The sequence below is a fragment of the Lissotriton helveticus genome, chromosome 3_1 (assembly GCF_964261635.1).
Source record: "Lissotriton helveticus chromosome 3_1, aLisHel1.1, whole genome shotgun sequence".
Lineage (NCBI taxonomy): Eukaryota > Metazoa > Chordata > Amphibia > Caudata > Salamandridae > Lissotriton > Lissotriton helveticus.
The window spans coordinates 262,208,894-262,236,127 of record NC_136061.1 but is presented as its reverse complement, the minus strand read 5'-3'; the positions used below and the strand labels follow the sequence as shown (position 1 = coordinate 262,236,127).

Here is a 27,234-nt window from a genome sequence, read left to right as displayed (position 1 = left end):
TTAAGAAGTAGTTTTGACCTGTTAAAAGGGTTTATTTTTACAAGTTAAATTGCAGTGTTTAAACTGCCATAGTCAAACTACAATGGTATGCCCAATGCCATATTTTACACTGTCACTGTAGTGGATGGAACACTATGTGCTGCAGTCCACTCGTGACATTTAACTTGCAGGACCTGGGTACATTTTGTACCATATATTAGGGACTTATCAGTAAGTTAAATGTACCAATTAGGAATATACCAACGCAACCATTTTTACAGGGGAAGCACCAGCACTTTATCACTGGTTAGCAGGGTTCTAACCCCATCAACAATATAGTGTCCATTAAAAGGCGAAAAATACAGGACTACCAAAAAAGGCGGATTTCGAAAAGTATGCTTCAAAGTTCTTCTGCAGAATAAATCGAACTGTCGTGCTCTGCTGCAAATGGACAGTGTTTCTATGGCTTGCTACGGGAAAAGCGTAGGAAGGATCATGCCCAGGAACCGCTCCATCTTGACTCACAAAATATGAGACTACAGCTACGGGATGAACATGTCCATCAGAGTAGTGCCCAGCCAGTAGAAAGCAGTAGGAAATTAGGTTTGTCAGCACATGTCTTTCAATCAATTATTTATTTGAACAATTTCTTTATCTTTTTCTAGGTGTACAAAAAGATTTAAAACACATCACTGATGAAATGTTTCCAAAAAAAACAAGAACATCAATGTTAACAGCAAGTATACATGATAGAATCTGGACATATACTATTGCACCACCACAAACTAGGCTTAACAGCTACTTTCGATGAGATACAGGAGACAATGCTGCATACAGGACACACCTAGTGTGGACCCTTCATACCAACACATCTCCTACCTCTCTAGATATCTGTCCAAGGAGACTCATACTCTCAATACTCAAGCCATACTGCTAGGTCCTGCTCAGACGCTAAGGGGTAGTAGGTTCTTGTTCTCTCATTGACCCATTTCTTCATGTATTTAAGCCACTGCATAAATAGAGGAAAAGCTAAGCCACTCCAGGGTCACTGCTTTTCTCCAGTTGGATAAAACACCCAGTGACAAAAACATTAGCTCTAACTTGGCACTTTTTAGCAAGGGAAATGTTTCCCTGTTTCACAGAGCAATTTAGATTAATTCCAGAAAAACTAACACATATTCTATTACCCTACCTAAGAAAGTAGAGTTTACTTTGTAGTTCAACCACATATGTTAGACATTTGTAGGCTCAACCCTCCATCTAAGCTAGGTAGTCCCTGAGGGAGTATACATATTAGGTGAAGTCAAGGATGCAATTAAAGCTTTCATAAAGCTTTGTGATTAATTATTTTAAATCTGTTACTCTGTGCTACCATTTTAGAAAAGCATCCACCTTCTATAGTCAGTTATTTCTAGCAATTCTGTCGCTATAGCGCCCTCTGGAAGTGGACCAACTTGCATCATGCCCCAAAAGACAACTGATAAAGCTTTTGAGCTGACATCTTGATCTGAAAGTTTATAGTAACTCCATTCTTCAAGACTATACACGTCTTTAACCATATGCTTTGTATCCTTTCATGTTTTCTCGGGCCCTGCTCCATTTGCTGCACTGCCATGCCTGGCTGGTCTTGTTAACCCTGTTTAGGCCATCTCAGGAATAGTATTCTCATTTTCTGGAATGTGCAAGGGATCTTCCACCTTATCTACTTTTCATTCTAGACACCCTCTAGGTCCCCGCGGTCAACTTTCACAGTCTTGTGCTAGAAGACCTCCTGCCCCTTCTAGACTGGTGGGTCACAAGGGTTAATAACAGAGAGGCCATCTTTTAGTACTGGGCAGCTGCTTGGCTAATGTGGTGCTTAGATCAAGGTCTGTGTCCTCTCAATGCTTCTCGTATTATGCTAGTCGGCATTCTTTCTTCATTTTCCAACAAAACAATCAATGTTTTTAATCAGCTGTGGTCTCTGGCAATCCTCTTGTCAACTTGGGGCCACTGCGCAAGAATGCCCTAATTTGCAGACTAATTAGGAAACTACATTTCTCTGATCCTCCTCGACCTTGGACGTTGAGGTGGCCCTGACAAGACTCTACTGGTAGATAATCGCTCTCTTAAATAAATATGTTTTTTCTTATATCAATCAAGATCGTTTTCATTGCAAGGGCTTCCCCCGTCTCAGATAGATCTCTTCCCTTTGAATGTTGGTATTCTTCATTGACGAAGGACGAAAACGGCTTGCTCTTCTGTCCTCTACTTACACCTCCAGGTGCACCCCATCCTTTGTGTAACTGATTGCCTCAATGAATACAAAAAAATTTGTTTCCAGAGACCTCAATTCTGGTTCATAGTTTTTGATTTCCTTCAGAAAGCCATGCAACACCGAGAGTGCTTACTCTTGGAAGGTGTTTCGACTAGCTTATGGAGGTGATGGGAAAGAGTATCACTAGTTTTAGTGTCCGCTTGACCTAGGAACAATGACTTTCAAAGCTGCTATTGCTAAATGTGACCTAAACAACATAATAAAGCTGTTGACTGCTCCACTGTTTCTCTCTTTGTGCCCTTTTATTTCAGGTCTATTGAGCACATGACGCACTGCATTGTGATACTCGACGGGCTTGAACAAAGCATCTAATGTGTGCCTCTTTGCTGTAAGTTGACTTTCGTAGCCAGGCCAGAAAGCTTATAAATTTGATTGAAAACAAAGCGGCAGATACTATACCTCTCCTGCTTTCCCTTGCCATGAGGAAAAAAATGCCAGAAACTGGTAATTGCTCTGGACAGTTCATGCTGGACTGTTACTATTGGACCAAGACCAAGGCTAATTTGCCTATGGCTGGTTCCTTTGTGACATAGTATGGTGAGCAAAAAAAACACAACAACTGGATTGCGATCCAAGTAAGTATCCGTGGCTGTGATTAATGCAAGCAATCTATCCATCACTTTTTGGTATGGCCAGATATGGGTCCTGTGGTTACTGTGCCAGAGAACTCAAGCAGCGCCCTACTGACGAGACCAAATAGACCGAATCTGCCAAGCGCGAATTTAAAGGAGCGCGATCTTGGGACCCGGCCCCCGGCCCCCGCCCTGTAATTTGTGGGCGGCCTGCTAGCCCAATAGGCGACCAGCCGCCAAGTACTTCCGGGGCAAGAGTGGCGCGTTTCCGGAGTGGGAGAGGGCGGAGACTGGGGCTATTTAGGTTCCTGTTTGCTGTGGCCCCGGTCTCTTTGTCCTCTCCTGCTCCTGACCAGCTGAGCTCGCTGCTGGCGTCGCCCCCCCCTTTCCCTAGTCTAAGTTTTAACTCCCCCGATGCATCGGCGAGATTTGGAAGGAGATCCGCGGTCGGCGTGCGGCGAACCAGCGCAGCCGAGTCTGAGACGTGGGACGACAAAGAGAAGCGCGGCGTCGAGGCTAGGGCCGGCCAGCTCGTCAGGTAAGGGGGCGCGTGTGCTTGGGGGGGCCTGCCTGCAGCCGTAGGGGTTGGCCCGGTCCTCTGCAGCTGCTGGCGGGGCCCCCGGGTGTACGACTCTCCTTTCCAGGCGACATGGAAGGCCAGGAGGGACCGGGGCGGACAGCGCTCACAGCATGAGAGTGAGTAGTGGGGGGTGGCGTCGTGGAGCAGCAGGCGGCACCTTAGGAATAAGAGGGAGAGCCCGAGAGTGATTAGCGAGCGCCAGAACAGCTGGGGATTTACCGCACCTGGGTAATAATCGGGAGAGCCCGAGATCGACTAGTGAGCATTCAATTACAGAGCAAGGGCAAATTTGGGTGTCCTCTACGTTGCAATTATAGTACCGATCACAGAAAGCTTGACTTAAGAGGTAGCTTGGCAGCTTAGCAGCGCGATAGACGGGGGCATTAACTGCACCACTAAGGGAGTAAAAGGGGCAGCCTGAACATGCCAGCTAGGAAGACGAGCCACAAAAGGAAGGATAAAGATCCTGAGATTGCCCAGCTCCTTAAATTGGTGCTAGCTAAGCTGGGCAATAGCAATGAAGAAAGTAGCGATGAGGAGGCACCAGCCCAGGAGGAACCAGCACCGGGGGGCATGAGGGACCGTCCACGAAGGGAGGGAGTGCCGCCCAGAGCAGCCTTCTCCCCGTTTGTAAAGAAGCCTAGGGTGCAACGCAAGGCGAGGGGGGGGGCCAACCGGAGTAAAGACAAAGCCCAGGTTACGCGGGAGTTAGGAGAAGGGTGCGAGAGACCAGTAGGTCCCGTTCTCCCTCCGCCCCAAGAGGTAGCTGCACCCCCTCCCCCTGCACCACGGGCAGAGCAGGTGAGGGACGCCCACTTCACACCGGCGAATAGGGTGGAGAGCGCACCAGTCGAACCGGTAGGGTCAGTCTTGGCTGAGATCAGGGAAGCCCTGAGGGCGTTAGCGCCAGCGCAGACCCCACTAGAACAAAGCAGTACGAGTACATGGGGGGGATGCCCGTGTCTACACCAGCGGGGGTTGTACCAATAACGGGGGCCCCATCTCCCCCCGCCCCAACAACAGCCCGAGGTTCAGGCAGGGGGTACGCAGGATCCTACAGCTGGCATTTTGGCATCAGTGGCCCCCCTAGTGGGACAGCTGGCGGCGCCAACGGTTAGCCCCAAGCCCAGTAGTGTAGCAGCAGCCCCTTGGGTTGCCCTGAGGTCAGCAGAGCAGGGCACGCTAAGCGAGATCCAAAGGCAGCTAGCCCTCTTGGTGGAGACCCGAGGACTGAATTCCCCCGCGCCAGTGATAGCTGCAGCACCTACGGGAGGTAAGACATGTGAGGCAGCAACCAAGGGTGCAGAAGCAGTTACGTCGGTAGGGGGGCCGCATGGTAATGTGTTGTCTCAGCCAGGGATGTTAGCTACGCATGTTCCCTTAGAGATGAAGGAAAAAATCTGAAAGGGGGAATACGTGGACATCTTCGCGCTAATCAGACCCAAGAGGAGGGATTTGGAGTACAAAGAGAAGGAAGGGAAAGAGGGTTTCTTCAGGGATAGAAAGCCAAGGGTGGAGGAGTCCATAACAAATTGGTTGTTTGGTTTTCATGTATTTACAACGGTGATGTTGGAAAAGAAGCCTGAGTTGGCGATATAATTGGTGTTTTACACAAATAAAATTTTGAAGGCACATGCTACACATGGCGGAACCTCATGGTTGGATTATGATAGGGACTTCCGTTGGGCGAAGGTTGCGAACCCAAGCATAGGGTGGGATCAAGTGGAAATTAATGTGTGGTTGGAGAGAGTTAACAGCAGGGAACATCACACTAAGCAGCTCTTTCGGACATCGCAAGGGGGGCCAGGGAAGAAGAAAGGAACGTGCTGGGCATTCAATAAGAAGGTGTGCACCTGGCCCACCCCGCAGTGCAGATTTAGACACGCCTGTTCATTTTGTGGCCACTCCTCTCATCCAGAGTTTAAATGCATCAAGAAATCCAAGGAGCAGGGGGGGCTGGAGGCAGAGAGAACAAGCCCACGCAGCCTTAAGCTGCCCACGCCTGTGGACATTGGGAAACTGATTTTTTGGCTCAATCAGTATCCGGACAGGGCAGCGGCCAAGGTACTCTATCAAGGTTTTTCTGAGGGGTTTCGCATCCCAGCTCTGGGAGTGTCTCCAGTCAATGTAATAATCTGCTTTCAGCACGCATGCATCCCACAGTAGTGGCACAAAAAGTAGAGAAGGAGCGGGCTCTGGGCCGGGTTGCCGGCCCTTTCCCAGCCCCCCCATTGGAAGGATATGTATGTTCTCCTCTGGGGGTGGTACCTAAGAAAGAACCAGGACAGTTTAGGATGATCCACAACCTCTCGGCACCCAGGGGGGCGTCAGTAAATGACGCCATTGATCCTGCGGTGTGTTCAGTAACTTACTCTTCCTTTGATGCCGCTCTACAGAAGTTAAGGGACTTAGGACCCAGGGCTATCATGGCGAAGACAGATATTGAATCAGCTTTTCGCCTTTTACCTGTACACACCGGGGATTACCATCTGTTGGGCTTCCAGCTGAACCACCAATTCTACTAAGACATGTGTATGCAAATGGGGTGTGCGGTTTCTTGCAAGTACTTTGAGACTTTCAGTTCCATGCTGCAATGGGTGTACACACACAGGACTGGTTACAAGGAGGTGGTGCACTATTTGGATGATTTCATGGTAATGGGTCCGGCCGCCTGAGGGGCTTGTGCCCAGGCCTTGGGGGACCTAGTGGCCATGTTTCAGGAGTTTAGGGTCCCCCTGGCGCCATGCAAGACGGTAGGCCCAGATACATGCATGTCCTTTTTAGGAATTGAGATTGACACGGTGGCAGGGGAGTGTAGACTGCCACACGACAAGGTTCAGGCTTTCTGCCAGGCTATTGACGCCGCCCTGGCAGGACCTAAAGTTACTCTGCATCAGTTACAGGTACTGGTGGGACAGCTCAACTTCGCTCTTAGGATCATTCCCATGCGGCGCAAATTTTCAAGGTCAATTGCTAAGGCGATGGTCGGGCTGACACAGAAGCACCATCGCGTGCGCCTTAGGGCCGAGGTTAGGGAGGACCTCAAGGTGTGGCACAATTTCCAGAGTGATTTCAATGGGAAAGTAGTGTGGCCTGCCCCCCAAGTGTCTAGTGCAGAACTGGGCCTGTTTACGGACTCGGCTGGCAGCATCGGCTTTGGCGCCATTTTGGGGCCAGCCTGGTGCGGGCGGAATGGCCAGCAGAGTGGCATGAGAGCGGCTTAACTAGGAATATAGCTTTCTTGGAACTCTTCCCAATTGTAGTGGCAGTATCACTGTGGGCAGACCGCTTCAGGAATAGGTCAGTGGTGTTTTGGTCTGACAATATGGCAGTTGGGGAGGCCATCAACAGGCAAGGGGCTACTTGCAGACATGTGTTGAGATTGTTGAAGCACTTGGTGTTGGAATGGTTGAGGCTGAATTTAACGTTCAAGGCTGCACATATACCTGGGGTTGACAATCACGCTGCTGATGCTCTGTCTCATTCCAAGTTACAGGACTTCCGGAGATTCCACCCGCAAGCAGAGGAACAGATGACAGGGTTCCCTACATCACTGTGCCTCTCTGAACGATCGCACCAGGAGATCGTACCAACAGCATTTTAATTCTTACAGGTTATTTGTGCAGGAGGCGGGTATGCCTAAATTGTTTTCTCCTGAAGCGAAATATGGTTTTCTACAAGGCATGAAGGATCAGGGCAGGGCAGTGTCTTATGCTAGGGCCCACTTGACGGCAATAGGTTTCTTTGCTAAACTAGCGGAGGAGTGCGACCCTGGCGCCTCTTTTGTGGTAAGGAAGGCTTTGGCGGGGTGGGCCAAATTGGAGGGGCCCAGACGTGATTGCCGGAGACCACTGGATATTGCAACCCTGTCTAACATCTTAGTATCCCTTCCCACGATTTGCAGTTCACACTTCGAGTGCGTACTGTTTGGGGCGGTGTTTACATTGGCCTTTTATGGAGTCTTACGGCTGTGCGAAATTGTAGGGTCTTCCAGGTCTGATCAGGGGAGGGGCTTACAATTCAGGGACACCAGATTATCCCCGGGGGGCTTGGAAGTGACTTTGAGAAGGTCCAAAACCGACCAAGGGGGTAAGGGGGCCACTGTAAAGCTAAGCCCAGCGCCCAGCATTATTGCCTGTCCTGTCACCTGAATGCGAGCGTATTTGGCACTACACCCAGCGGAGGGAGGGTCGGCCTTGTTCATACATGAACAGGGCGAATGTCTTTCTCAATACCATTTTAAGGCGGTTTTTGGGTTGGCTTTAACAGAGCTAGGATTAGGGGCTTCTGGGTACTCATCACACTCATTCAGAATTGGGGCCGCGACCTTAGCAGCAGGGGCGGGCTTGCCAACCAACGCGGTGAAAGGGGTGGGGCACTGGTCGTCTGATTGTTTCAAGAGGTACATAAGGCCCGAGCTGTTGTGACTGAACGCTGATAATCTGTCAATGACTGTGTTTGACTTTTCCATTTCTCTCCTGTTCACTAGTATGCCCGCAAAGGTGGTGTGGGTATTGGGGCACTCGTTCGTGCGTCGTGCTACGGTGCGGTTGCAGCAGCAACGAGTGGAGAAGCCAGCGGGCTTAAGTGGGACGGAGTTCCTTTGGCGGGGCGTCGGGGGCATGCAAATTCGGCACCTACGATGGCTCGTGGAGGAGACAAGAGAGCAGGAGGGGCAGAGGACCCCGGATTGGATCATCATCCACTTGGGAGGGAACGACATGGTGGACCGGGGACGGCTGGCAGTCAAGGAAGCATTACTGACGGAGTTTGCTTGGTTAGGGCGAGTTTTTCCTTTGGCCAGAATTGCCTGGTTATGCATGATACCACGCATGACATGGGGCCCCGGAGTGCGGGCTAGATCTTTGAATGTGTCGGTGAGGTGGCTCAATGGGGAATTGGCCAAGTTGTGATCAGTGAAGGGCCGCTTGAGTCACATTCCGCACAGAATGATCTCAGGAGAAGCAATGTATCATCACGATGGAGTGCATTTGTCGGACATAGGCACATATATTTGGATCAGGGGCTTATGGTCCTTCGTGCAGAACGCAGGTGGGGAAGGTGACGGACCTGAGGGCCCGGGCCACCCTTGTGGCGGTGAAGAGACCTGCGAACAGTGACATTGACTTACAGAATGGACGGGAGTCCGCCTTGCGTACTCCCTAGGGGAGCACTGAGGGGATAGACGGTAAGCTCTCCGCTGGGAAAAGGTGGCCACCGGCTGGGGAGGCTAGGGCGACAGGTTACGAGCCTCCTGGGTTCCTGGGCAGCCTGGTGGCCGGGGGGTGGGCCCCGGAGATGGCGGACAAGGAACAGAGGTGGGGCCCATCACTCAAGGGCGCAGGTGGGTTGCACCTTGCGTGGGAGGCTCAGCACAGGAGATGCGAGTCAGAGGCCCCCCTTAATGCTGGGGGGCAAGAATCTTAGAGAAGATCGTGTAGGTCAATATTAAAAGTGTTTTTTGTGATTTTAAGTATGCATAACCATTGCTTTGTCATGTTTATAAATTGTTGTTTACACCCACCCAAATCTCTGTGTTGATTATATGTGGGTTTCTGGTTCCTTGGGGGGAGGCGGGGAACAGGCTGGGGGATCCGGGTACTATGCCAAGTGCAAATTTAAAGGAGCGCACTCTTAGGACCCGGCCCCCGCCCCGCCCTGTAATTTGTGGGCGGCCGGCTAGCCCAATAGGCGACCGGCCCCTAAGTACTTCCGGGGCAAGAGTGACGCGTTTCCGGAGTGGGAGAGGGCGGAGACCTGGGCTATTTAGGTTCCTGTTTGCTGTGGCCCCGGTCTCTATGTCCTCTCCTGTTGCTGACCGGCTGAGCTTGCTGCTGGCGTCGTCCCCCTCACTTTCCCTAGTCTAAGTTTGAACTCCCACCCGTCCCTTAGCTCAGTGGTTTGAGGGGGCGTGTTGCGGTGAAGAGACCTGCAAACAGTGACATTGACTTACAGAATGGACGGGAGTCCGCCTTGCGTATTCCCTAGGCCAGCACTGAGGGGGGAGACGGTAAGCTCTCTGCTGGGAAAAGGTGGCCACCGGCTGGGGCGGCTAGGGCGACAGGTTACGAGCCTCCTGGGTTCCTGGGCAGCCTGGTGGCCGGGGGGTGGGCCCCGGAGATGGCGGACAAGGAACAGAGGTGGGGCCCGTCACTCAAGGGCGCAGGTGGGTTGCACCTTGCGTGGGAGGCTCAGCACGGGAGATGCGAGTCAGAGGCCCCCCTTAGTGCTGGGGGGCAAGAATCTTAGAGAAGATCGTGTAGGTCAATATTAAAAGTGTTTTTTGTGATTTTAAGTATGCATAACCATTGCTTTGTAATGTTTATGAATTGTTGCTAATAAACATGGCCGTTTTACACCCACCCAAATCTCTGTGTTGATTATATGTGGGTTTCTGGTTCCTTGGGGGGAGGCGGGTAGCAAGCTGGGGGATCTGGGTACTATGGTCTGGGGTTGCTTGCTCTCATTCAGAAGGTTCCGGACATAGCAGTTCAAGCGGGAATGTTTCTACTGGAGCAGGATCAAGGCTGAGTTGCATCTGGCTGGATCCGGTCTGAGGGGACACGATGGACAAAAAAGGATGGACCGGATTGTAGTCCAGAGTAATCATCACTGAGATCAATTCAAGCAATTCACCCGTCACTTTATGTTTTCCTCTTTGTGATTTCCTTCACATGTAACAGGAAAGATTGCAGATCCACACACTGGTGGAATTCATTATAGGAGGGTGAAGTAAAGTTTATACTACATTTTTGGTTGGAGCCCCCTTTCACTACCTTTTTCACTCTTTTGTCTGAGGGTTACCCTTGAAATGCACCTTGTTCATTTCTTCTGGCTTAACAATTAATATCCAGGGTGTCGGGGAGAGTGGCTGTAGTTCTTCACCTTCGTGTACCATTCAGATGGAGTTGAAGTTGAGCCTCCAAATTAGTTCAAGTTTAAGCAAAATCAGGCAGCACTTGAGAGAATACCATTACTTTAAAAGTTATATCATACACTCCCTTTATGAAGCAGATCACTGCTGGGAGTCCAACTGAAGTTGATTGCATATGAAATCCATCTCTTTGTCTTTTATCAAATTTAGATCTTATCAGCTTTAAGTAGAGAAATCTCCATGTTAGAATTTCTGTTCCATCCCAGCTTTCCCTGGAGCACCCTTTGGCATTAACAGGACCACCCGCCGACAAAACAATCCGGCCTGGGTCACAAAGTTTATGATAACTTAAAACCTCCCCAATCTGTCAGTGATCCATGTAGCCCTGCTCTGGCAATTAATTGGCTATATAAGATATCAGATATCGCTGGCATATCGCAAAATGTGTGGACTTTGCACCAATCCCATCAACATTTAACTCCAATTTTAAAACGGGTAGAGAATGCCAGTCATTTTAAAGTTTACTGTTTGCGCATTCTTCTGTGTAGCAATCTGTAATTCCATCCATATCTCATACTAATCTTGCACATTTCACTTGCCAGTGGTAGATACTGTCTGCAGTGATGCCATCTTAATGCTTTGGTACACAGATCATGCATCACATATGGTCTCATGCTAAGCCTGCGGCTGCATAGCTGGTGTGGAGGAACTCATGCCTAGACCCGCTCACTGCAGAAGACGCACCTTAGACGGATCCATGATGACGGTCGGCACAAAGTTGAGGAAGATGTGGTTGCAGTCAGTGCGGACATTGGTGTTGTTGAAGGCCACCTCCAGCTCATCCATGGCTTCAAGGAGCAGGCGCTCCCCTTCATTCTGGAGATATTCAAAGGAGGCTTCCTGTGGAAATGTACATCAGTGAACAACAATTTAAAGGTTGCTTAGAACTAAACTTACATCTATTCAGGACAACAGAGACAACATTATTTTAGTTACTGAACAGTGGTTCTATTTACAATAAAATCTAAGGAGGCATCAGTGTGTTTTATTAAAATCCAAAACAATAACTAAAATAATGACAATTGCAGAAGGGGAAGGGCACTGAGAGCAAAGGGGAGAGAACATTCTGATATCGGGCTTCATCCTGGACTCCTCCCTCTCCATGACCAGGCAAGTCAACAACGTCTCCTCGGCGTGCTTCAACATCCTACGCATGCTACGGAAGATCTTCTGGTGGATCCCCACCGAGACCAGGAAGACCGTCACCCAGGCCCTCGTCACTAGCCGACTGGACTACGGCAACGCCCTCTACGCCGGTACCACCGCCAAGCTCCAGAAGAGACTCCAGCGGATCCAGAACGCCTCAGCCAGACTCGTCCTCGACATCCCACGACACAGCCACATCTCCGGACATCTGAGAGACCTTCACTGGCTCCCCGTCAACAAAAGAATCACCTTCCGCCTCCTCACCCACGCACACAAAGCCCTACACGACCAAGGCCCGAGCTACCTCAACAGCCGGATCAACTTCTACGCTCCCAAACGCCACCTCCGGTCAGCCAACCACGCCCTCGCCACCGTCCCCCGCATCCGAAGAGCGACTACAGGAGGAAGGTCCTTCTCCTACCTGGCCGCCAAGACCTGGAACTCCCTCCCGACCGACCTGCGCCTGACCCAAGACCACCTCTCCTTCAGGAAGAAGCTGAAGACCTGGCTGTTCGAGCAGTAGCGGCACCCCCCCCTCCCCCAAGCGCCTTGAGACCCCACGGGTATGTAGCGCGCTCTACAAGTGTCATTGATTGATTGATTGATTACAGGGATCATAACCCAACCCAGGTAACAACTTTCTGCAAACAACTACACATCACACCAAAATAAAAATGTCACTTCCCAGTGCAGGTTTTAAACATCCTTTTGTTTCCGGGCCATCTTCCAAGGACAATAATGTGTCCAACATCCAACTTCGACTGTAGTAAGTATCTATTAGATGACAGGTGAGTAGGCAAAAACTACCAATAATGTAGCTTTGTCTTAAACAATTTCAGCCAAACGTAACACTTTTTTCCCCTAAGTGCGTCTTTGCATTGGAAATTTAGAAATAAGTCAGACGTAAGATATGGATGTTGTATTATCAAACTGCCAGAAGTAGCAGAAGTGACATCACACACCCTTTGACCCTCAATGACAACCAGGCTGCCCCTTTTATTCAAAGCCTGCCCCCGACAGATTATTAGCAGCTGCTGATGGGCTAATGGAGCGACAAGGAGTGTAAACTAAACACAGTAAACAAAGCTCTTAGTGCACTACTCTTATCTATTCCTGCCTTTGCATCCATGACCCCTAACATTAGTAGCAGGAAGAGTAGTAACACGGTGCCAAAGGGAGAAGTAAGGGGAGCAGATGATACTGTGGATAGAAAAGCGCTGTGAATCGGGCTCCAATTTTTCCTGCAACTCTTTGTCGATGGATACACCACACCCCTCCTTTCTGCCATTTGAATGAATGAATGAATGAATATTAGTCTTATAAAGCGCAAACTTTGCCCAAAGGCATCAAGGCGCTGCGGATAGAGCCAGTGGTCGCAAGAGGCACAGAAGGGAACCTAACAATTAAGTAGTGAAGAGCCAGGTCTTTAGGACCTTACTGAAAAGTGAGTGAGACCATGCCAGAGCACCCATTGATTACTGCAGTGCTGAAGGCCCAGCCCTGACGCTTGCTTAAGTTTCTCAACAGCATCCGGGTGTACTCCGCCAACTCCCACTGCATCTACTGGTGTCAAAGGTACTCCTGCAACTCCCACTGCATCTACTGGTGTCAAAGCTACTCCTGCAACTCCCACTGCATCTAATGCCCTCAAAGGTACTCCGGCAACTCCCACTGCATCTAACGACCTCAAAGGTACTCTGGCAACTCCCACTGCATCTAATGGCCTCAAAGGTACTCCAGCAACTCCCACTGCATCTAATGGCCTCAAAGGTACTCCGGCAACTCCCACTGCATCTAAAGGCATCAAAGGTACTCTGGCAACTCCCACTGCATCTAATGGCCTCAAAGGTACTCTGGCAACTCCCACTGCATCTAATGGCCTCAAAGGTACTCCGGCAACTCCCACTGCATCTAAAGGCATCAAAGGTACTCTGGCAACTCCCACTGCATCTAATGGCCTCAAAGGTACTCTGGCAACTCCCACTGCATCTAATGGCCTCAAAGGTACTCTGGCAACTCCCACTGCATCTAAAGGCATCAAAGGTACTCTGGCAACTCCCACTGCATCTAATGGCCTCAAAGGTACTCTGGCAACTCCCACTGCATCTAATGGCCTCAAAGGTACTCCGGCAACTCCCACTGCATCTAATAGCCTCAAAGGTACTCCTGCAACTCCCACTGCATCTAATGGCCTTAAAGGTACTCCGGCAACTCCCACTGCATCTAATGCCCTCAAAGGTACTCTGGCAACTCCCACTGCATCTAAAGGCATCAAAGGTACTCCAGCAACTCCCACTGCATCTAATGGCCTCAAAGGTACTCTGGCAACTCCCACTGCATCTAATGCCCTCAAAGGTACTCCGGCAACTCCCACTGCATCTAACGGCCTCAAAGGTACTCTGGCAACTCCCACTGCATCTAATGGCCTCAAAGGTACTCCAGCAACTCCCACTGCATCTAATGGCATCAAAGGTACTCCGGCAACTCCCACTGCATCTAAAGGCATCAAAGGTACTCTGGCAACTCCCACTGCATCTAATGGCCTCAAAGGTACTCTGGCAACTCCCACTGCATCTAATGGCCTCAAAGGTACTCCGGCAACTCCCACTGCATCTAAAGGCATCAAAGGTACTCTGGCAACTCCCACTGCATCTAATGGCCTCAAAGGTACTCTGGCAACTCCCACTGCATCTAATGGCCTCAAAGGTACTCTGGCAACTCCCACTGCATCTAAAGGCATCAAAGGTACTCTGGCAACTCCCACTGCATCTAATGGCCTCAAAGGTACTCTGGCAACTCCCACTGCATCTAATGGCCTCAAAGGTACTCCGGCAACTCCCACTGCATCTAATAGCCTCAAAGGTACTCCTGCAACTCCCACTGCATCTAATGGCCTTAAAGGTACTCCGGCAACTCCCACTGCATCTAATGCCCTCAAAGGTACTCTGGCAACTCCCACTGCATCTAAAGGCATCAAAGGTACTCCAGCAACTCCCACTGCATCTAATGGCCTCAAAGGTACTCTGGCAACTCCCACTGCATCTAATGCCCTCAAAGGTACTCCGGCAACTCCCACTGCATCTAATAGCCTCAAAGGTACTCCTGCAACTCCCACTGCATCTAATGGCCTCAAAGATACTCTGGCAACTCCCACTGCATCTAATGGCCTCAAAGGTACTCCGGCAACTCCCACTGCATCTAATGGCCTCAAAGGTACTCCGGCAACTCCCACTGCATCTAATAGCCTCAAAGGTACTCCTGCAACTCCCACTGCATCTAATGGCCTTAAAGGTACTCCGGCAACTCCCACTGCATCTAATGCCCTCAAAGGTACTCTGGCAACTCCCACTGCATCTAAAGGCATCAAAGGTACTCCAGCAACTCCCACTGCATCTAATGGCCTCAAAGGTACTCTGGCAACTCCCACTGCATCTAAAGGCATCAAAGGTACTCCAGCAACTCCCACTGCATCTAATGGCCTCAAAGGTACTCCAGCAACTCCCACTGCATCTAATGGCCTCAAAGGTACACCGGCAACTCCCACTGCATCTAAAGGCATCAAAGGTACTCCAGCAACTCCCACTGCATCTAATGGCCTCAAATGTACTTCAGCGACTCCCACTGCATCTAATGGCCTCAAATGTACTTCAGCAACTCCCACTGCACCTTCGACAAAGCAAAGGGGCATGAGAGTGAAAAACCAAAGCACTTAATTTTTGCATCATGTACAGTACCGCTATATCCCACAGATACAACAGTCTCAGTCTTCCAGACTCCTTTGCATTTCTCCCGTTTCTTGATTAGATTAAACAACACATCACCATGAAAGGTCTAAAACAACAATTACACAAAGGTCCACTACAGCTTTCTCTGGACTTGGAAACATTTGAAACTGAGCAGAATATAATAGAATCCCTTCTTTCTAAGATCAACGTTCTTCTATAAGAATACATGATTATATCTGTTAAATGGTGTTTTAGAGTACAGAGTACACTTTATAATCTCGTCTTTTCCATTTAGCCAAAGCCAATATCTATCATAAAACAGATGTTCTACCTACCTTCGTCACAAGATCCGAATGCCTGATGATGGCACGCACAAAGAACCGGTAGTCTGTCACCTCTGTGCCCACTTCAACTTTTGCCGCCCCGAGGTACAGGTGCATTTTGTGATTGGAGCAGGGAATGGCGGTGAGATCGAAATTTCGCATCCGGTTCAGCTCCAGCTGGAAAGCCAGCGCCGGCTCCAGGTGACGGTAAATCCGGTCTTCCAAAAACTGGGGTGTGGGCAGAGAGACAACCGGGGCACACAGTGAAACACAAATGGTATCAGCGCAATACACTATGAAGCGATTTACATTGCAGTAGAGAGTTGTGTTTGTATTTATAAAAAGCTTCAGAATGTCAAACAAGACTGCTGCACAAAAGAGCGGGGGGGGGGGTACATTACACCAATGGAGGATGACAGTGACATGGGAATGCTGATGAGACACTGGTTGGTGATACAGGGCGCTTGGGTAATGACCGTTCAATACACAAGACAGAAATAGAAAGTTTATATCTACATTAAAGTAAACATACTATGAGTGGACAAGAGAGTGAGGTCCAGGAGAAGTGAGGAAAGGTTGTCAGTCGTGAAGGTCCTCACACCTGAGGAGTGGGCTTTGAGGGCAGGCTTAAAAACACGCACAAAGGCCAGAGCCCCAGTGCACTCTAGGGTTGAAACTCCAGTGCAGGGGTGAAAGAGGCTAGAAGGGCCTAAACCTGGGTGAGGTGCTGGGTGGTTTTGATAGGGAGATTATAGATGTCAGCATAAAGGGATGTGGCATGAGAGGTTTTGATGTGGTAGGGCAGAGAGGTGCACTTTAATACCTTGAGACCCAGGGTTGATGCCGTAACCTATATCTGACAGTCAGACACAGAGCCAAGCTTGGTGTGGGTAAGGGGAAGTGGGTGTGCATATGGCAGTGTATTAGTAAGGAGCAGAAGGAATACTGCAGGAGACCAACTCAGAAGTTGCTGAAGTATTTAAGGTTGCTCAGAACTAGGGTATTAAAAGGAGTTTTGGATCTCTCTGAAGGGAGGTGTTAACAAATTTCCTTTCTGTTCAGTCACTAACACCTCACTGCTGCAGGGATGCTAGCTGGATGGAGAGAAGGGGGCCAGGACAAAGAGTGGGTACGGGGCACAGAGAAGGAGAGAGCACAGTGATGATAGGTAAAAGGTAGTACAGAGAAGGCATAAGGGGTTTAGCAGCAGTAGATGTGTATGAAAGCACAGAGTAGTATCCCTTTGGCCAAAACACTCAGAAACACACGCAGGCGATGTGGGAAAACAAGGGTGCCTGGGACACCACGAATTGAGAGGAGAGAGGAATACCCAGTAAATGTGTGCCCATTGGTGACATCTTGTGACTTCCTATTGAAGACACTTGACAGAATAATAAACAAAAAATCTAAAATTCACAATACCAAGACTGTATTGATGTCTTTGGAAGGATGGCATGGGCATTTCAGAGGAATACATAGATATAGGTAGTGTGGAAACAGTAACAGAAGAACGAGAAAGATTTAAAAAAGGCTACATAAACTAGAAGAAAAGACGGTATTTTTTAAAGTCAAAGGGCATATATTCACGACATTGTCAGTGACGTCAAAAACACTATCACACGAGTTTTTCTGCATGCGTTTAAAATACAGGGAACACATGCATTATTATATTTTTCTACAAAGACATCTTTAGTGACTCTGTGGCGAGGAACCACTAAGCACTGTTTCAGTCCGACCCCTGTACAAAAACCTGCGTCCGCCACTGCAATGGAATATAGGGTGAGGCCCACTGTGGGGGGCGGTGTGGGGGAGGAGCCAGGATGAGAAGAGCGGTGGCAGGGAAGGGAACTATGCAGGGAGGAGGGGGGGTGGGGGGGCTTTTTCAGAGTATTTCTGATGAAGGTGATTTTGAGATGTCGAAGGAAATGTCGTTAAACAAGGGCATCCGGGAAGTTTCCCTCTCTTGTTAACATTCAGTTAAATATCATAAACGTCAACATTCTGAGTTAGTTGCTCAATAGTTGTTTATTGAGAGTTTTCTATGAGCTTGTTGAATATTCACAAAGTCTCATGTGAAATAACGATAATGCATATTACTGAACAGTATTGGCAGTATTTACACGGCTACTCCTTCAATGGGGGCAGATTTCATAAATACTGCCAATACTGTTCAGTAATATGCATTATCGTTATTTCACAGATTCCCCTGATGAAGGGCAGTTTGTTCAGCCCGAAATGCATTGGGACATATAATTGAAAATGATTCCTCATCATGAGACTTTGTGAATATTCAACAAGCTCATAGAAAACTCTCAATAAACAACTATTGAGCAACTAACTCAGAATGTTGACGTTTATGATATTTAACTGAATGTTAACAAGAGTGTTCACAATTGTGTACTATTGCTTAAGGTTATGTTAATGTATTAATTCTTTGCATTTAAAGTTATTGTTTACACTCATCAGAGTGATTGTTACAGTGCATTAGGTTCCTGGGAAACTTCCCGGATGCCCTTGTTTGTTCATAGCCTGAAGGTCTAGCAGAACCTTTTCACCTTTTGCACGCAATGCATTAGAATATTGTGTCATAGATTCTATTGAATAATTGATAAGTTTGACAATTGAGTGCAAACGCTGCTGCGCTATTTTTTCAGAAGGAAATGTCGTTGGCAGAGGCTGTGCTGTTATGGTGGCACAAGGGGATGGGTTATGGGAGTGAGATGGAGTCAACTAAGGAGGTCATAACAGTACCATGATTTTCTCAAGCAAAGTGTGGTTTTCAGGGTGTTAATGATCTTTTATGGGTGTGGAGATGGCTGGGACAGGTTTCCTTCATTTCTTTCTGTATAATCTGAAAAGTTGATGTTTCAGCTTTAAGCTGTGCAGATGAGGACAAAAGCTGTGTAATTGATAAAAAAATGAAAGATCTGATCCATTAATTTTTTCATCACTGCATGCACAATATAGCTTGGGTGCAGTGTTCGGTGCTTTATTTGAGCAGGTAATTTCCGGTGCTCGGAACCAGCAGTGAATTTTCAACATCAGCGCTTGTGGCAATCTGCCACAAGTTCGCGCTGTCTGGCTAATTTAGAGATGACTACAACAGTTAATTGCTAATTTAAAATATATTAAAGTTGACTATTATCTGCCGCCTAAGCCATTCTTATAGCCTGGGGGCCTGAAATAGTCCGAACTGTCACACTTGTAGAAGCATCACGCTAGTAGTTGTGTTGTTACTTTCACTTGCAGCATGGCAGGGGTAATCTGTGGTGTAAGCTGCAGTGGCCTCCCGAAGAGAGCTCCGGCACTTATTTTTTTTTATTTTTTTTATAAATTAAGCACTGGCAGTGTCTTGAAAACTTCACACTTATTCCCTGCTTATCGAGATTAATATTCTTTTCCACAGGACAGTGGAATGAAATAAAGGAGGAAAATCAATGAGACAAAAATAATTTCCCCATCCGTTCTTGTCACACAATCATCACTCCTGCCACCAAAATACAATCAATTAATAATTAAAGAAGTCTTACCTTGTCTCTGGCTCGAAAGGTGAAAAACTTGGGGAACTCTCTCTGAAAATCAACAACACACGTGCAAATATTTAGAGGCTGGTTTTTTTTTTACTTCTGCTTTTTTCCACACCCCATGTATCTGTATGTACAGTAACCAATGAGTTTAACTATTCTATTACCAATTAATATTATTAGATCTCTAGATGTACGGTTGTGAATGATCATGTAAAACTGATTACATTGAAAATGCTTCTCTTGAAAAACTAATAAATAAAAAACAAAATTAGGCCTACACGAGTGTATCATAAACAGCTGTATTCACAACGATGATGGTTCAGTTCTGACTTACAATTCTAGACTGATGCACAAACAATATGACATCAGTCTACTGTACTAGGCTTGTTGTATCAGTAATTGTCACACCAAGAGACCCTAATTAGACTCTGTCCTGTAGCTAGCTCTCTTCTAGTTTTTAACCCCTTCCTTTGAACACTGCTTCAGTTTTGAAACCCCTCCAATCTGTTGATCAAAATGGCTGATTTCACACTGTTGACAATCCTTACATGCTATTCCTTGTTTTCCACCTTAAGCAGCACCCTCTGTGCTAAAAGACTAAATTACAACAGATCAACCATATATGACCATCTTTGTAGTATTTGTAACTTTCCATAAAATGTTACAGAACTGAAGAAACATTATAACATGCTTTAAGGAAAGTTGCACTTGTTCCAAATATTCCTGAAATGAAGTAGTAAATTAGTTGCTAGATCATCCTCCAGGGGATCCCCCGGGGCACAATTAACAGGTAGAATCCCAAGGCCTCTTCCCACACTTAACAAATGAATTTTAGCTTCCATGCCGTGCTAAGGGCTTAGGATGCTTTGGGGCAAGGTTTGTCATCCTGCCCCATCAGGCCTCCTGAACACTTGCACATGCATAAATAATTCATAGGTAGTCCAGGTGTGCTGCTCCGCCTTCACACCATATTCAGAGTCTTAATGGCGGAATCAAAGTCCCCCATAGATCATAGGAAATGTTATGATTCTTGGGTAACTTTAGTAGTGTTTAACCTAACTGCATAAACGTTTTGTAAAGTTTGATGTAGCCACATGCACTGAAGATTTATTTAGTGGGGAAAAAGATTGAGGAGGGGGAAGTAAAACTGATTTTCCCCATGTTCAATCTCACAGAATAAAAACTTTTGCACCTAGGTCAAGAATCGTTGGATGGACTTTCATGAAGTTTGTCCAAGATGAACTGCCCTATCCCAACTAATGTATCTGTGGCTTTTTGGAAACGTGTTCCATGGGTTTTCCAAAAAAAACATAAAACTAGGAGTTAAACGAGATACGTTGAATTGGATCATGTTTCTGCTGACCTAAAAGTAGATATTCAGGATGGTGCTACTAACAACTTAGTCTTAGTGCTCGATATTTTCCCAGATTAACATTCTGAAAATACCTCTGGTCTCAAGGGTCGTGCCTTGCAAGATCTCTGTTATATGAAAGCTAGCTCGGCTTTCTGAAGCCTAAGACTACATGATCTCTGGCGCCTATAAACAGTCAGATGTCTGATCCTGTAATACGGTTGTAGCCTGAGGGATAGCGGTGCTGTCTAAATAGACCCTGGGCCTATAAAATCTGTGTAACCTGGTTAATATTTGTTCTGTAAGATCTCTGTACACTGAGAGGTAGCGATGCTTTCCTGAGCTTTTGACTGTAAATTCTTTGTAATATGAAGGTTACTTTTCCTAGCAGGTGCCTGATCCTGTAAGGACTCTATAACCTGAAGAACAGGTCTGTTATCAGAGAGCAGAGCCTGTTTGACCTGTGCAAGATGAAGAAAGGTTTTGCTTTGAGATGCCTAAGCGTGTACTGTTTCTGAAACCCAGGTACACCTCTGCTCTCAGAGGTGTGCACCTGTGCGATCTGTGTGAACTGTAGCTCTTCAGGACACATGTAAGACTTGTGTAACTTGACTGATCGCTTTACTGTCAGATGTGTGAACCTGTAAGTTCTGTGAAACATCTATAACAGTGACAGACACCAGAGACTCTAACAATTCTACAGGAAGAGGACATATTACCCCCACTGCTGCTAGAGGACCTCATTATTCATGAGTTATGCAAAACGTTGGATGTGTCACACTAGTGTGAGTGGAATTGGAGAAACACATCTCGACATGTGCAAATGGTAGAAGAGGCACTGACATTCTGTGAAATGGGAAACAGCTCAAAAAGCCTGACTCTAACCAGTGAGATAAATGAAATATTGCAAAAAAGCCAGGCTTATGAGGCAGTATTAGTGGGAACACACCCAGAGAGATCAGTGTTATTGTGGAGAGGGAAAAGGGGGTAGGCTCTGCAACCAGTGTGATGAGGTGCAAGCGCTTAGAGGTAGGCTGTGTAGCTAGTGTGATTCAAAGTCAACAAGGGCGCCCAGACGAGTCAGCACAGGACCTCGGGGAACATATTTTTGAAACAACAGTGGTCCCATGCATATAAAATAATCTGAAAATGATAAATATAGGCACAATGGGTACTATATTGGATGTGACATGTCCAGCAGTACAGCGGTCTCAATATTTTACTTTTCAAGAAAATCAAAAACAAAATTCCTTCAACTATTCTTCGTAGTGGGGCACAAGCCTGTACCCTGACACTTACAAATTGGCAAAGTGAAGAAATAAAAAACAAAAAAGGGCTTTTAGGCAAAAGCTACAGACTCCTGCGGTTACAGATGTGGCAGAAATTCAGATCACACCATTACAGAGATATAACAAGTGGTATATATTCAATTGTATATGGTGCTACATAAAGGTCGACGGCGTTTCGATCCCACTATAGAATTATGGGGATCGTCATCAGGACATTAGTAATGCCTAAACATTAATAGCCTCAGTTGCCGAGTGCGCCCGAACCAATGTTTTGGCGTGAGTTGTGGGGAAAGGGTCAATAACCCGGCAGCCCCGAAATCGGGAGCCTGCGAGAGCCGCGTCAGCTGTGTGCTAGATCGCGTACTGGAAGTAACCTAATGGGCCATTTCAATCGAAAATGTATGGTCGGCACATGACAGAGCGCTATCACAATACTTTAGTTATACTAAAAAAGTCGCCTGCCTCATGTTTATGAAATCTAGGTGCAGTGCTTTAAATGGGCCGGTCCTCGCCGGTAATGAGTACCGGCGCTTCCGAATTTTTTTGCCATCAGTACCAGCACTTCTCTGGAGCCAGGGAGAGTACCGGTACCGTGACCGACAGCACGGCAAGCTCAAGTTAGGTTTCTCTTCCAGCAGGGCAGAGGCCGCTCTGCTTCATAGAAGCTAGTAATTAACTCGGCTGAAGCAGCCTTTTGCAGATTTGCTGGCGAAGATTCCAGCAGCGCCCATTTGAATGGGTCAAACTGCAGGGGGTTGAGCGGGATTGGGTCACGCTGTGATTAACAGGACAGGGTCTATAGACAGACCCTACACTGTGAATCAGGTGCGAGCGACCATTCGGGTGAAAGTGCCATCATGACTATTATCTTGTGTAAGGAGTTAATCTTTTTTTTTTTTTACAGAAACACACTTCTTATGTGCTTTAATATGTGCTGCAACTGGTACAGAAGTCATTATGTACGATCAAATGTTGCCCTTAGCCCCGCCCCTAGCCCCGCCCACACCTATTTTAATGAGAACCTGCACTTATTTTTCCCCATTTAAAGCACTGTCTAGGTGGGTTGGAAAGTTTGTGGCTCAAAAAGTGGCTCTTGGTTCTAAAAGTTTGGGAAACACTGCTCTGCATCCAATGTCAGAGGCAGAAGAACCAGAGGGGGTAGCCACTGCTGACAGCTACCGCCCCCTAGCAGCAGCAAGCTCGAGATGCAAAGAGCTCTGTCCCTCTAATGAGGTATAAGGTACAAACGAATGACGTAACTTGCCTTGTTGATGCCCTGCACTGCACTGAAGTGCCTGAAGTCCTCTGCACCTCCTGAACCGTCCATGTCTCATTAACACTCACTTCCTGCCGTGAGCCCCTTCATTCCGAGAGAATTCTAACAGAATGGCGGGAAATGTGCAACGCCACGCGGGCAGAGTCTCAGCGCTCTTCAACAATAACCCAAAAATATAATGATAGTGTGATCCTGCCCTCGAAGGGGAATTATGCCCCTGCTGAGTTGTAATCAGCCAACCGCCATCAAGACGCACAGAATAATTTGCCCAAATTAGCCAATCAAGACACCCCGCAAACCAGGCAATGAGGAAACCCACAAATGAAATCATCATAGCTGATTATTATACTAATAATCGCATTAACAGCCTAATGAGATGAGAAAATTGGAAGCTGGCTGGAGCAACTTGCTTTCACCTAAACATGCTGAGAACTAATTATATGGAGTGTAATTAAAACACACACAAACTCCAGTCCCTTCCAAAGTTAGTGGCAGGTCCAGCAGCCAATCGGAGTCCGAGAGGGGGTTCTAAGCAAAAGAAGGGATTTCTGCCTTATGTAGGCAATAATGCCTCCGAGAGACGCTATATGGCTGATAACGCGAGCTGGACAAAGCCTTAATGCACAGACTAGTTAGTGGTAGCTACTGTGACGACTATGGCCAAATCACTACGAGGACTTCTGCCGCATAATTGTTTGTTTTTGCAGATGTTTATACTTAGGCCTCATAGAGCGTTTGGAGAATGCCCTGTATCCGTCAAACTCTAAATCAGGGACCGAGTGTCCCGAAGCACACCACAGAGATCACAAGATAAGTGACACAAATACCCCAAGACAGCACCTGTCTCCCTTCGTCCTTCCAGCTACTACTACTTAGACCTGGTGATCCTGCACTGCCGCACACAGGGACAGACCAGGAGCACCCCTGCACACACCCTGGGTCATCTCCGGCCCTGGGCTTTCACTTCACACATCTGCTGCTTGTAAGAAATAGCAAGGAAGCACTCGGTGTTAACATACAGTCACTCACTGATGCGCATGCATAATATTGCCTGCTTCTTTTGAATGCTGTTCATTGCCACTACCAACTGGACTTCAAATCCCATAATGCATTATAAAACAATTAAAAAACGAGAATGACACAAGCCCACGCTACTTTTATCTGTGATCGTTCTTTTTATCTAGTTTATTGTTGTGTACGTACCTGGAAACGCTGGTCCACCTCACAGTTGACCTGTTTCCGGAAATCCTTACAAATGAAGACAAAGGAAGGGAAAAGAAAAAGAGCAAAAAGAAGCTGCCAATTAATAACAAAATTAAAGCAAAATTACTGGAATCCCCGATCTGGGCAGAGTTGACCACCCTTAACATTTCTCTGCCCAACGGCTGAAGGGCTACAAAGTTTCGTTTAAAAAGTACAGCCCTGAGGAACTTTTTAGTACACGTGACCAGGTCTCTGCCTCGCACCAGATGTCTGTGCAGAACTCTTCTGCACTGCCTGGACAAGTTGGATCAGTGCATAGTGAAAGCTGCAAGGACCAAAACAGTCGACATGAGAGGCTCGAAGAGCCAAAACTAGGCCTAGAAGCCAAGTCTTCTGGCATGCAGTCTTCCCCATTTCCGATATGCTGACACCCTGCACATGTCTGACCTGGGGTGGTGTGGAGTGCAAAAAAACAATGGATTTAGGCCCAGATCTCTGTACTGGGGTGAATGTATGACATTGTTCTGCATTCTGTCCATCAATTGTTGTTTTTGCATTTGTCACCCCGAGTGGGATGGGTATGCTCAGACGTGAGTCCCATGCTCTCCACACCACTGGAGTCAAGCTATCCAGGCTGATGACGGCTGATAGCCAGAAACCGGTCCTTGGATGCTTGATTCCGGTCCAGGAAAGACATGGCTTGGCAGTTCGGGCTGGACTGTTCCCATGAGGCACAGGGTCAAGGCTGATTTGCATATGGCCATGTCTGACCTGGGGTGGTGTGGAGTGCAAAAAAACGATGGATTTAGGCCCAGATCTCTGTACTGGGGAGAATGTAAGACATTGTTCTGCATTCTGTCCATCAATTGTTGTTTTTGCACCCTGCACATTTCACCAGCTTTCACAGGCTGCACCAGTCAAATGCTGCCTGCTACTTCATTTTTTTCAAATTTCGTATTTCAAGGTGAACTGTAGCCAAGGATGTATTTACCGTATCAGAAAGCCCTATATGTTAATTTCTGTGCTGACGAACTACAGATGGAACGCAGAGTCAAGATGGCTGCCCCCTTAGTGCGAGGCTACTTCCTGCTTTGCTCGCGGAGAAGAGGCACTCATATTTGGCTGAAGTTTCACTTTGAGTGCGTTATATTTGCCAGATGCCTAAAAGTACTCTGGAACCCTCTGTGGTTGGCCTATTGTCACCTCTTACTATTTAGGGGTGAGGGTGCCCGGCCCTGGATTTCTTCCGCCCACTGCCCTGCTTTGCCGCCTACTGCCCTGCTTTGCCTGTCCTCGTGAGATTTAGACAACAAATGCTGTTGGCAATAAAATCCTCTTCGGGAAGATCCATTCTAGCTACCTTACACATAATGAAAGAACTGTATGGTGAGCATGTAAAGACCTGCTAAACCCCTTCCATTACGCATGCATTCATGGAAAGCGAGCTAGGAAGTGGTTACCATAAAAATAGCCCACCAACCTGGCCCACAACAGCCCTACTCAACTGGTCACCCAAGCCCATTCTTATTGGTGTCCCCTTCCAATGTCAACTTTCCTCTTAGCTAGACTATTCAGAGTTACTGCTGACTCCCAAATGAAAAACCTGCATGCAATAGCAACAACGAACAAATCGGGTCAACCAATGCCAACCAGCACTTTATGGACGTAACTGGTCTTCAACCTCATCCTACAGCATGAACGGGTCCTCCTGGGGAGTGTGAAGTTGAACCGGTTCTCTTGGGGAGTGTGAAGTTGAACCGGTCCGCCTTGGGAGTGTGAAGTTGGACCGGTGCTCCTGGGGAGTGTGAAGTTGAACCGGTCCTCCCGGGGAGTGTGAAGTTGAACCGGTTCTCCTGGGGAGTGTAAAGTTGGACCGGTTCTCCTGGGGAGTGTGAAGTTGAACCGGTCTTCCTGGGGAGTGTGAAGTTGAACCGGTCCTCCTGTCAAGTGTGAAGTTGAACCGGTCCTCCTGTTGAGTGTGAAGTTGAACCGGTCCTCCTGGGAGCGTGAAGTTGAACCGGTCCTCCTGGGGACTGTAAAGTTGAACCGGTTCTCCTGGGGAGTGCGAAGTTGAACCGGTTCTCCTGCGGAGTGCAAAGTTGAATCGGTTCCCCTAGGGAGTGCGAAGTTGAACCGGTTCTCATGGGGAGTGCGAAGTTGAACCGGTTCTCCTGCGGAGTAGGAAGTTGAACCGGTTCTCATGGGGAGTACGAAGTTGAATCGGTTCTCATGGGTAGAGCGAAGTGAGATCCATCCCAAAGTATTTGGTCCTACTTTAGGCAGACCCAATGATGGAAAGAAAGCTATACTTGTTTTTTTTTGGTTTTTTTAAACATATTTTATTTCCTTTAATTCACTTCGTTGCCAGTCTTTTACCTGGCATGTACAATACATTTCATTAACTCACATTATTCCGCATGTTTCTTACATACTACATACCCCTGAAGACATGTTTTCTTCTGGCTCATTTCAGATGGATCATATATTCCGGCAAACTCCCCCCCCCCCCCAACTTCCCCCCGAGCTGTACTTTTTAAATGCTCCTTTGTAACTGCCCTCGTGAGTCAGGCAGGGAGGTGTCAGGGCTTTAACACTTTCCCAGAAACCCCATCACTTATTAGATAAAACATAACTGGATTACAATGAAAGCAGCAAGAGCCAGCGAGCAGCACAGCAGCAGATTGCTGCCAGCGAAGCACTGGAGCGTTAGAAGTATAGATTAAGCCTAAAGATGATTAAGGATACAGCCCTTACCACTCATTTCCGCTGGATTCATGGGGCGCTGGATTCATGGGGCGCTGGTTTCTGGGGCGCTGGATTCATGCGGCGCTGGTTTCTGGGGCGCTGGATTCATGCGGCGCTGGATTCATGGGGCGCTGGATTCATGCGGCGCTGAATTCATGGGGCGCTGTATTCATGGGGCGCTGGTTTCATAGGGCGCTGGTTTCTGGGGCGCTGGATTCATGGGGCGCTGGTCTCTAGCACGCTGCGCCTGCCCTACGCTCGAGCACT

The 27,234-nt window shown here is 47.7% G+C and overlaps 1 protein-coding gene across 6 annotated transcripts in view; it reads right to left on the bottom strand.

Annotated features, from left to right (window-relative positions):
* The window catches only part of ACACA (acetyl-CoA carboxylase alpha), a 1,199,721-nt gene that overhangs the window by 573,353 nt on the left and 599,134 nt on the right, over positions 1–27,234 (bottom strand). For 4 of the 6 annotated variants that reach the window (XR_013608606.1, XM_078679777.1, XM_078679778.1 and 1 more), the window contains 4 exons: positions 24,223–24,267; positions 19,107–19,148; positions 15,589–15,804; positions 11,067–11,222 (listed from right to left, as the gene is read on the bottom strand). Coding sequence is in view for 5 of the 6 variants with exons in the window: in XM_078679777.1 (XP_078535903.1) it covers positions 11,067–11,222; positions 15,589–15,804; positions 19,107–19,148; positions 24,223–24,267 (459 nt within the window). In the remaining variant the exon portion in view is untranslated. The remainder of the gene's footprint in view (positions 1–11,066; positions 11,223–15,588; positions 15,805–19,106; positions 19,149–24,222; positions 24,268–27,234) is intronic. The other 2 variants (XM_078679779.1, XM_078679780.1) reach the window with 1 other exon arrangement.